The 13,104-nt window shown below is 39.4% G+C and overlaps 2 protein-coding genes across 2 annotated transcripts in view; both read right to left on the reverse strand.

Moving 5' to 3' along the window:
• Positions 1 to 13,104, reverse strand: part of LOC141761349 (uncharacterized) — a 96,402-nt gene that overhangs the window by 50,775 nt on the left and 32,523 nt on the right. The window contains exon 4 of the mRNA XM_074624686.1: positions 12,440 to 12,956. Within this exon, the coding sequence (XP_074480787.1) occupies positions 12,440 to 12,956 (517 nt within the window). The remainder of the gene's footprint in view (positions 1 to 12,439; positions 12,957 to 13,104) is intronic.
• LOC141761016 (phosphatidylcholine:ceramide cholinephosphotransferase 2-like) lies at positions 6,360 to 8,546 on the reverse strand. Its single transcript, XM_074624205.1, has 2 exons — positions 8,372 to 8,546; positions 6,360 to 7,468 (listed from the first exon to the last, which is right to left on the reverse strand). The coding sequence occupies exons 1-2, from the start codon at positions 8,522 to 8,524 to the stop codon at positions 7,295 to 7,297; spliced, it is 327 nt and encodes a 108-aa protein (XP_074480306.1). The 5' UTR covers positions 8,525 to 8,546; the 3' UTR covers positions 6,360 to 7,294.

Consider the following 13,104-nt stretch of genomic DNA (forward strand, 5'->3'; position numbering starts at 1 on the left):
CTAACATCATTTACACTATTTACTACTACCACTACTACTAATACTACTACTACTACTACTACTACCACCACTACTACTACTACTACTACTACTACTACTAACATAATTTACACTATTTACTACTACTACTACTACTACTACTACTACTACTACTAACATCATTTACACTATTTACTACTACCACTACTACTACTACTACTACTACTACTAACATCATTTACACTATTTACTACTACCACTACTACTACTACTACTACTACTAACATAATTTACACTATTTACTACTACTACTACTACTACTACTACTACTAACATAATTTACACTATTTACTACTACTACTACTACTACTACTACTACTACTACTACTAACATCATTTACACTATTTACTACTACCACTACTACTACTACTACTACTACTACTACTAACATAATTTACACTATTTACTACTACTACTACTACTACTACTACTACTACTACTAACATCATTTACACTATTTACTACTACCACTACTACTAATACTACTACTACTACTACTAACATAATTTACACTATTTACTACTACTACTACTACTACTACTACTACTTCTACTAACATAATTTACACTATTTACTACTACTACTACTACCACCATTTCTACTACTACTACTACTACTACTACTACTAACATAATTTACACTATTTACTACTACTACTACTACTACTACTACTACTACTAACATCATTTACACTATTTACTACTACCACTACTACTACTACTACTACTACTACTACTACTAACATCATTTACACTATTTAATACTACCACTACTACTACTACTACTACTACTACTAACATAATTTACACTATTTACTACTACTACTACTACTACTACTACTACTACTACTAACATCATTTACACTATTTACTACTACCACTACTACTAATACTACTACTACTACTACTACTACCACCACTACTACTACTACTACTACTACTACTAACATAATTTACACTATTTACTACTACTACTACTACTACTACTACTACTACTACTACTAACATCATTTACACTATTTACTACTACCACTACTACTACTACTACTACTACTACTACTACTAACATAATTTACACTATTTACTACTACTACTACTACTACTACTACTACTACTACTAACATCATTTACACTATTTACTACTACCACCACTACTACTACTACTACTACTACTACTAACATAATTTACACTATTTACTACTACTACTACTACTACTACTACTACTACTAACATAATTTACACTATTTACTACTACTACTACTACTACTACTACTACTACTACTACTAACATCATTTACACTATTTACTACTACCACCACTACTACTACTACTACTACTACTACTAACATAATTTACACTATTTACTACTACTACTACTACTACTACTACTACTACTACTAACATCATTAACACTATTTACTACTACCACTACTACTACTACTACTACTACTACTAACATAATTTACACTATTTACTACTACTACTACTACTACTACTACTACTACTACTAACATAATTTACACTATTTACTACTACTACTACTACTACTACTACTACTACTACCACCACTACTACTACTACTACTACTACTACTAACATCATTTACACTATTTACTACTACCACTACTACTACTACTACTACTACTACTACTACTAACATCATTTACACTATTTACTACTACTGTCTACTACTACTACTACCACTACCACTAGTACTAGTACTACTACTACTACTACTACTACTACTAACATAATTTACACCATTTCTACTACTACTACTACTACCACCATTTCTACTACTACTACTACTACTACTACTACTAACATCATTTACACTATTTACTACTACCATCATTTCTACTACTATTACTACCATCATTGCTACTACTACTACCACCATTTCTACTACTACTACTACTACCACCATTTCTACTACTACTACTACTACCACCATTTCTACTACTACTACTACTACCACCATTTCTACTACTACTACTACTACCACCATTTCTACTACTACTACTACTACTACTACTACCACCATTTCTACTACTACTACTACTACTACTACTACTACCACCATTTCTACTACTACTACTACTACTACCATCATTTCTACTACTACTACTACTACTACCACCATTTCTACTACTACTACTACTACCACCATTTCTACTACTACTACTACTACTACTACTACTACCATTTCTACTACTACTACTACTACTACTACTACCACCATTTCTACTACTACTACTACTACTACTACCATTTCTACTACTACTACTACTACTACCACCATTTCTACTACTACTACTACTACCACCATTTCTACTACTACTACTACTACTACTACTACTACTACTACTACCATTTCTACTACTACTACTACTACTACTACTACCACCATTTCTACTACTACTACTACTACTACTACTACTACCATTTCTACTACTACTACTACTACTACTACTACTACTACTACCATTTCTACTACTACTACTACTACCACCATTTCTACTACTACTACTACTACCACCATTTCTACTACTACTACTACTACTACTACCACCATTTCTACTACTACTACTACTACTACTACTACTACCACCATTTCTACTACTACTACTACTACTACCACCATTTCTACTACTACTACTACTACTACTACTACCATCATTTCTACTACTACTACTACTACTACCACCATTTCTACTACTACTACTACTACTACTACTACTACCATTTCTACTACTACTACTACTACTACTACTACCACCATTTCTACTACTACTACTACTACCACCATTTCTACTACTACTACTACTACTACTACTACTACTACTACCATTTCTACTACTACTACTACCACCATTTCTACTACTACTACTACTACTACTACTACTACTACTACTACCATTTCTACTACTACTACTACTACTACCATTTCTACTACTACTACTACCACCATTTCTACTACTACTACTACTACTACTACTACTACTACTACCATTTCTACTACTACTACTACTACTACTACTACCACCATTTCTACTACTACTACTACTACCACCATTTCTACTACTACTACTACTACTACTACTACCACCATTTCTACTACTACTACTACTACTACTACTACTACTACTACTACCATTTCTACTACTACTACTACTACCATCATTTCTACTACTACTACTACTACCACCATTTCTACTACTACTACTACTACCATCATTTCTACTACTACTACTACCATCATTGCTACTACTACTACTACTACTACCACCATTTCTACTACTACTACTACTACTACTACCACCATTTCTACTACTACTACTACTACTACCACCATTTCTACTATTACTACTACTACTACTACTACCATCATTTCTACTACTACTACTACTACTACCACCATTTCTACTACTACTACTACTACCACCATTTCTACTACTACTACTACTACTACCATTTCTACTACTACTACTACTACTACTACTACCACCATTTCTACTACTACTACTACTACTACTACTACTACCATTTCTACTACTACTACTACTACTACTACTACTACCATTTCTACTACTACTACTACTACCACCATTTCTACTACTACTACTACTACTACTACTACTACTACTACCATTTCTACTACTACTACTACTACTACTACTACTACTACTACTACTACTACTACCATTTCTACTACTACTACTACCACCATTTCTACTACTACTACTACTACCACCATTTCTACTACTACTACTACTACTACTACTACTACCATTTCTACTACTACTACTACTACTACTACTACTACTACTACTAATACTACTACTACTACCATTTCTACTACTACTACTACCACCATTTCTACTACTACTACTACTACCACCATTTCTACTACTACTACTACTACTACCACCATTTCTAATACTACTACTACTACTACTACTACCATTTCTACTGCTACTACTACTACCACCATTTCTACTACTACTACTACTACCACCATTTCTACTACTACTACTACTACCACCATTTCTACTACTACTACTACTACTACCACCATTTCTAATACTACTACTACTACTACTACTACCATTTCTACTGCTACTACTACTACCACCATTTCTACTACTACTACTACTACCACCATTTCTACTACTACTACTACTACTACTACTACTACCACCATTTCTACTACTACTACTACTACTACTACCATCATTTCTACTACTACTACTACTACTACTACCACCATTTCTACTACTACTACTACTACCACCATTTCTACTACTACTACTACTACTACCACCATTTCTACTACTACTACTACTACTACTACCATCATTTCTACTACTACTACTACTACTGCTACCACCATTTCTACTACTACTACTACTACCACCATTTCTACTACTACTACTACTACTACTACCACCATTTCTACTACTACTACTACTACCACCATTTCTACTACTACTACTACTACCACCATTTCTACTACTACTACTACTACCACCATTTCTACTACTACTACTACTACTACCACCATTTCTACTACTACTACTACCATCATGTTTACTACTACTACTACTACTGCTAGTACTGACTAGTACTACTAGTAGTAGTAGTACTAGTACTAGTAGTAGTACTGACAAAATGTGATATAAATGTGCATAAATTCATGCACTTAACAAATATCTGAGATGTCGTGGAACAGAAGTATAAAGCAGCAGAAAAGGGAAATACTCCAGTAAAGTACAAGTACCTCAAAATTGTATGCAAGTACTTTACTTGAGTAAATGTACTTAGTTACTTCCCACCTGTGATTATCCAGGTGAAGCGTCGCAGCTGAGAGTAAACTGAGGTGAGAGCCTGAAGAGACAACGTCAGCTCTCGACTGAAAATACATCTTTTTATTATCAAACCCACCGTCTGACCTTTAGGTAACAAGTGAACAAGAAAACATGAACATCAGGTAACACTTTAATAAAAGTAACGTTGATGGAGCTTCACGGATCGTCTTCATTCATCCGACTTTAAACCAGCAGCTCGTCTCACGGATTCATTCGACAACAAAGAACGACGTGAAATTAAGAAAACGGTATAAAAAAGAAGAACAGACGACTGTGAGCTCAGCGTCTCAATACTTTACACATCTGGTAAATATAACTTAAACAATAATCAAGTACAGAAAGACATTCACAACAATACTCGTTAAATATTCCACTGGTGAGGACTTCTCAGTGTTCACTTTGACAACGCAGCAGAACTTTGTTTTGAGGACATTTTGTCTCGTTGATAAGTCCAGATGTGACGAGTTCTGACAGCTGGAATCAAATGGTTTGTTTGGAGCCGCAGCCATCTTGGCTCCAAAACCGCTGCTGAAGTTGCGACACTCTCGTGAGATGGTTAAACGTAGGCGTCGGCCTTGAATGGTTAGGGTTGCGATAGGTTGTCGGGCAGCGAGGCAAACGTTTTCTCACCTTGGGGATTTACCTTCTAGACACGACCCTTCACGTTTTTGGTATCGACTAGGGATGTTAATAATTAACCGTTAACCGACATTAAGCATTTTAACCGATTTCGGCTAAAAGATATATTGATAATTAATTAAAAAGCTGAGCGTCTCAGAGGAGCGGCTCGTCTCTTTAAGGAGAAAAGCTGGTCCACCTTAACAGCCCACTTTAAGAGGCGGAGCCGGAGTTGCAGGATACAGGAAGTCGGCTTCGGTCTCTCCAGCTCTCTTGAGCGGAGGAGTTGTAGTTCAGTAGCATTTATTCACCGACAAATAAACCGTCCACACACTGCTACACCTACGTTCACAGCTAGAACGCCACCAACAACCTCACACTCCCCGCCAACACACACACGGTCTGTTGGAAACTCGCTAAAGTTACGCAGACTACGTGTGGCGGCGGCGGCGGCGAGCACGAAGCCTCCGGCAATAATAGAGCTGCTAACGTAGCACAAACACACACACTGTTTGTTTGCCACTCGCTAAAGTCGATCTGGACAGACACACAGCTGACAACCTGCTAAATAAACTAAATGTGCGGTGGAGACTTTTACTGGGAAAGTGGCTGCATGTCCGCGACACTACACGCAGCATCGGAGCTGCTAAGATTGCATGAGAGGCACTAATCTTGTCGGTTAACGGTTAATAATCGGTTAACGAGGGTCGGTTATCGGTTATGAAAATGTTTAAAATTAGCATCCCTACTATCGGCCCAATCACGTTCGTAACACCGAAAACGAAAACTAAAAGTTTCAGAAATTCTGATTAGATTGTAGTTTCATTCTCCGTGTTAGCGTGTGATTTCTGCAGGTCACACTGCACCACTTCTGTTCATGTTTATGGACATTTGGAAGTTCTTCTGAAAGATATTCTGGTGTGATTTGACTCTAATCTGCCCCCTAGTGGCGACACGTTTTAGTCCTCCAGGTCCACACACATTACAGGCATTAACACTGGTATCCCAGCTGCCTGTCTACACGTAGATGCTAAAAGCAAACACATCCCTGTGCTAGCAGTTAGTAAGCATCGTCGTGATAATTCCTGTATTGTGAAAGCTGCTTTTCACCTCCTCAGCTGGTTCATCTGTTGCTGTTTCATCCCTCCACATCTACGGCAGCAGGTTGGAAGTTTAACTCCATTTTGTCAGAATCGGTAGTTTGGACTTACTGGCACTTTTCTGAAACTCTTTTGGGCACCTGAAACTAATTTAAATGTTAAATTAGATCGAGACAGAGATGTTTGTTATGATAGATAACGTGCACGGATCGAAGATACGGCTGCAACCAAAGACACGTCAGAAGCACGGCGAGTAAACCTCCAACGAACGGCGTGATGATAAACCGTCACAAGCCTCACGATGTTTCCTTTCATGGTTCCTGCTGCTGAACCATCCAGAGAGAGCGACAGTGTTTGTGTTTAAAATCAAGTAACAGAGAATAAGACAAAGTTGTGATGAGGACAGCGAGCGAGCAGCATCCGGCAGTGAAGTGAAACTTTTAACGACTTGTCTTCTTCCTGTTGGAAGTTCATCGTCCACGTGAGTCTGAACGTTTCACGTCAGATCCGGTAGGATGATGAACCGCACGGTGACCTTTTTTGGGGATTAAACTGGCGATCATGATAAGGTAAACGTCTCTTCCTCAGGAGAGAGCTGGAAATGCTGGTTCTAAATAAATAAATAAACTGATGTTAAAGTCCTCCGTCTTTCCGTCTCAGCGTCGGGGTCACTCGTCCCTCCCCGCCTCCACCATCCGGTAGCGCTGCCTGCAGGATGAAGGCAGCGCCACCGGCCACGAGAACACGACGGGAACCGTCGTCTGGACGTTCCTCTCCAGGAAGTTGAAGACGGGGTTCCACCACGTCCTCGACAGGTAGTTGTTGGGAGCTTGACGCAGCGCCTGAGCAGAAATACACACAATATTAATAACAAGAAATGACTTTAATTAGTTTAATCAATTAGTTGATGAGTCAGTCGACTCTTGATAATTGATTTATTGTTTTTACAGCTCCTCAGATCGGACTATTTGATGCTTTTGTATATGATATATAATAAACAGAATGTTTTTGGTTGGATAAAAATTAGGGCTGTCAATCGATTCAAATATTTAATCGCAGTTAATTGCATGATTGTCCACTAATCAACATCATTATGTAGTTATTTCAGCATAATTTTGATCTATTTATTGATATTAAATCACAGCACAATCTGTTTATTGTGGGTTCATACCACAGTAGAGACATGTGGCTGCTAGAGACAGTCAGTGTGATGGTACTGTATGTGAATACAGCTCGCCGCCGGGTGACGTTATGAAACCAGACACGACAGAGTTTGGTTTTCTGACATATATGGGACTTCACCAACTATACAAAGCAGCTACAGTGGTTATTTCTTCCTGGTTGACGGAGGAAATGTTGTTGGTATCTATGGAGACAAGCTCCGTCTAGAGCGAATGAACACCAGTGATCCCGGCGGTCCGACCCGCGTGAGCAAAACGAGGTTAAAAGTCGCTTCTCTCTTGATGTGAATGCAGCATAAGTCTATTTCAGCCAGCGTTCTCCTCCCCTTCCGATATCTCTTTTGAAGGGCTTCGTCGCTGCATCCTGGGCTTAGCGCCGCCCAAGACGACTGTAATTGGTTTAAAGAAATACCAACAAGCCAGAGCGTTTCACATCCGTACTGTAAATGAAGGTAATGTGATTTAAAACTTGATGCATAGTGACATCATTTCTCAGACCTCAATCTCACTTAGGAGCAATATGCAGTACAAGTACACGTAGTACTGCCTGCGTCTGGTACCTACGTGTGTGTTGGCCATGGTGTGGTACCACCAGAAGGTCCTGGTGGTGGCGAAGTATCCGACCACCACGTCGATGCTGTAGTGCTCGTGAGCGATCAGGATGCAGAGGACTCCCGAGGCGCTGAGCAACCAGCAGAACCAGCGGTACCACCACATCCAGCGAGGAGAGTCTGCACACACACACACACAGACACACACGTTGTAGTAGTACTACTACAGTACACTTCACATTTATTATGTCTTTCTTTGGCATTAAAGTGTTGTCAGCTGACCTTAATAAAAATCGTACATCATCAGCAACTGTTACAGTAGATTACTTTCACTTATATATATTTATCAAATATCTTAATAAATATCTAAATCTGTTTAAATAAAATATTTACATCATTATCTTACTATTTTATTTAAACAGATTTTAGAAAAATATTTAGATATTTATTAAATATCTTAATAAATATATTAATAAATTAAATATATCAATAAATATCTAAATCTGTTTAAATCAAATATTTACATCAATATCTTAATATTTAATTTAAACAGATTTTAAAGAAATATTAAGATATTTATTAAATATCTTAATATCTAAATCTGATCGAATGATGTCATGATCCACGTTTGGTCTTCCACAACATGCTTCTGTAGTCGCCGCTCTCTGCCAGCAGAGGGCAGCATATTGACAACGTAACTCTGTTCTATCCAGCAGCTCGACATCACAGCGTAAAGGAGGAGGGAGGAGGAGGAGGAGGAGGAGGAGACATTCAGGAGTCCAAATGATGTTCTGTGAAGTGTGCCGAGCTCTGCACGCGTCGACCAGCATGTTGATCAAACACTCCTGGAGTCACGTGGACGATCCGGAGAGGCTTTGTGGACTATGCGGAGAACATTTAGAGTCTGCGGACGAGCTGAGGGCTCATCTTCAGAGTCACCAGAAGACACACAGCTGTAACATCTGCGGAAAATCTTTCCTCTCCATCGCCGGCCTCAACGGACACGTCGCCCGGCACAACGTCCGCTCAAATGTCTTCGCTGAGGAATCACAAGTGGGTCCGTGCAGAGCAGAGGCCGCACAAATGTGATTATTTTTGTGTCAAAAACTGGGTTCACAGGTCGTATACCGACACGTGTGGAGTCCCAGAAACGGACTTAGTGTGTGAAATCTGCAGCGATACGCGAGATACCGCAGCAAAGAGAAACTGAACGGTTCTCCTGCAAGTCGGTCCTGTTGACTCAAACGAGGGTCCATGATGGGGAGAAACCCTACAAGTGCTCTGTCTGTGACACATTGTGACAAGACACATGAAGACCCACCAGGACGGATCAGAGTCGAGGACCAGAAGTGATCTTAGTCTCCTTGTTTTGTTAAATATGTCCCCTAGAGCAGGAGTCAGCAACCTTTACTATCAAAAGAGACATTTTAGGCACAAAAATAAATAAGAATAATGACCTGTCTGGAGCCGCAAAACATGTGATCATTGTGATGAAGGTAACAGTTTATAGTCTAAGTATATAGTATATAAGTCTAATGCAGTGAGGGCCAGAGACAATGTACTACGGAGTATTAGGACCACATTGAGGGAAAACACATCTGAGATTTACACAATAAAGTCATAACTTTACGTGAAAAAGCCGTAATGTTATGAGAATGAAATCTTAACTTTGAGAGAAAAAGTTGTTATATTACGAGAATAAAATCAAAACTTGTTTCAAATATTTTTTATTAAGAAGCATGTGCATGTCAGTGATACAAACTGTGGGGTGTTTATCATGCCTCATTTTTTATATACATCAACAAAAACAGACAAAACTAGAAACTAAGGGCAAACAACATGGAGACAAGCAAATACAAAAAACATACGTCATGAAAGGAAAACAAAACAAAACAAAAAGCACAGACACCCTAAGGCAAACAAATCAGGGAGACATTGGCGACATACAGTATATACATAAACAGCTGTAACCCTCCCATCCCTGAGCAGTGCTACCTCGGGTACTAAAGACTATGTGTCTATTGCGTCTTAATTGTCTGTCCCTCCTATAGAGGAGATCATCGGTCTCCAAGTCTTTTCAAATACCTCCAGTCTGTCATTAAGGGTGTATCGGATTCTTTCTAGGTGGAGGGGATCAGTCAGTGTTGTTATCCAGGATTTAAATGTTGGCCCGTCTTTCCCTTTCCAGAACAAAAGAATCAGTTCCTTTGCACAAAGGAGGGAGTTTTACTCTGAGGAAAATGTATCCTGGTGTTTCCCATCAGCTGTTTTAATAAAGTAGCGTTAACGTGTAATTTGACATTAAAAAAGATTTTAGGGTTAATTTGTCTATTTTTCTTTTTTACATTTGGTCAAGATTTTTACTATAAGCTCCTTTAATTCATCGTTTTATTGAATCCACGGCTTTTACTAATTAAACACATGAATAGTACGTCGCCATCTTGGTTTTTAGTCGTCGCCATCTTGGTTTTCATCAGTCGCCATCTTGGTTTTCAACAGTCGCCATCTTGGTTTTCAACAGTCGCCATCTTGGTTTTTGGTCATCTCCATCTTGGTTTTTTGGCCGTTGCCATTTTGTTTTTTGGCAGACGACATCTTGGTTTTTAGTCGTCTCCATCTTGGTTTTTGGCCGTCGCCATCTTGGTTTTCAACAGTCGCCATCTTGGTTTTTGGCCGTCGCCATCTTGGTTTTCAACAGTCGCCATCTTGGTTTTTGGCCGTCGCCATCTTGGTTTTCAACAGTCGCCATCTTGGTTTTTGGCCGTCGCCATCTTGGTTTTCATCAGTCGCCATCTTGGATTTTGGCCGTCGCCATCTTGGTTTTCAACAGTCGCCATCTTGGTTTTTGGTCATCTCCATCTTGGTTTTTTGGCCGTCGCCATTTTGTTTTTTGGCAGACGACATTTTGGTTTTGGGCGGCCTCCATCTTGGTTTTTAGTGCTAGATTCTGAGGTTTCACCTCTTGTTGTTCCGAATCACATCTTCAGACTAGAACAGAAAGGCAAAGAGCAGGAACACAGCCGCGTGGTTTCTCAGATAAGAGGTCATTTTAAAGTGTCGGTCTGCCCGCGCAGAAGATGCATCCTGGCACAATCATGGAGGACGCAGAGTCAGTCTTCAGCTCCTGAAAGCTCATTCTTTTAATAAAGATTGTTACAATTCAATCGTTAGATGATTTCTAATTTTGTATTTTTGATAAGGAAACATGCAGAATGGCACTAAACATGACGTTGGTGTTATCAAAGATGGTGGAATTGTTTTAATGGAACACTTCCTGGCTTAAAGGCAGTGGAATAAAAGTCTAACTAAAGCAAACACACACATATAATAATACACTACATTAATTGTCTTTGGACAAATCCAAACTACATTTTAGTAAAGATCAGAGTCTTTAGCGGCCTGTGGGAGAAAAGGGATCTTCTCATCACATGACGCTAGTCCAGCAGTCACATGATAACAGTGGTTGTATTCGGTGGGGGAGATGGTAACCCCTGTCTCTGTTCATAGATGGTCTCTGGTGTTGGATGTGAATGTCCTCCTTGATTTTTCTCCAGCTGTCGACTCGTGGATGGATTATCGAACGGGTCTACGGGTCACAGGCCCAGGGGGTCGACTACAGTCAACAGTTTCTGGTCTTTACCAAACAATTCATCCAGAAAATACTCAGCAGATTAATGGATGGTAAAGAATTAAATATATAAAAGGAAGAAAGTATGTAGTCGTAGCCACGACAACACACATGCTGTTTAGAACATGAAGTTACTGTTGGTCAGACTTCAATGTGGAGAGAAGCTCTGAATATAACAACACAGCTATCAGGGCATGGGGAGGAGGCCGGAGGAGACAGCTAGCTAGGCTCTGAAACATGTTCACAACGATGCAGAGTGAATGCGCTGGTGGACTTTAAGGGAACTATCCCGAGAAAAAGTTTTACCACATTGGTCACACCAGTACGGTTTCTCTCCAGTGTGAATGCGTTGATGTGTTTTCAGGTGACCTGATTGAGTGAAAGCTGCTCCACATTCATCACAGCTGTAGGGTTTCTCTCCAGTGTGAATGCGTTGCTGTATTTTCAGGTAACCTGATTTAGTGAAAGCTGCTCCACATTCATCACAGCTGTAGGGTTTCTCTCCAGTGTGAATGCGTTGATGTATTTTCAAGTAACCTGATTTAGTGAAAGCTGCTCCACATTCATCACAGCTGTAGGGTTTCTCTCCAGTGTGAATGCATTGATGTATTTTCAGTTGACCTGATGTTGTGAAAACTGCTCCACATTCATCACAGCTGTAGGGTTTCTCTCCAGTATGAATGCGTTGGTGGGATTTCAGGTTACCTGATGTAGTGAAAGCTGCTCCACATTCATCACAGCTGTAGGGTTTCTCTCCAGTATGAATGCGTTGATGTGATTTCAGGTAACCTGACTCAGTGAACACTGCTCCACATTCATCACAGCTGTAGGGTTTTTCTCCAGTGTGAATGCGTTGATGTCTTTTCAGGTGACCCGATGTAGTGAAAGCTGCTCCACATTCATCACAGCTGTAGGGTTTTTCTCCAGTGTGAACTCTCTGATGAATCAGTCCCTTTCTTCCTCTCCGTTTCTATAGCAACAGACATACAGACAGAGAGAGCGAGAGTCAGTGAGATGCCATGGTGGAGCGACCTATCTAGAACCATAAAGAACATTAAAACATGTCAGTGGAACATAACCCACAATGTTCCAGTCTGACTAATGCACTACCACCTGTG

Source organism: Sebastes fasciatus, chromosome 22 (assembly GCF_043250625.1).
Source record: "Sebastes fasciatus isolate fSebFas1 chromosome 22, fSebFas1.pri, whole genome shotgun sequence".
Taxonomy (NCBI): domain Eukaryota; kingdom Metazoa; phylum Chordata; class Actinopteri; order Perciformes; family Sebastidae; genus Sebastes; species Sebastes fasciatus.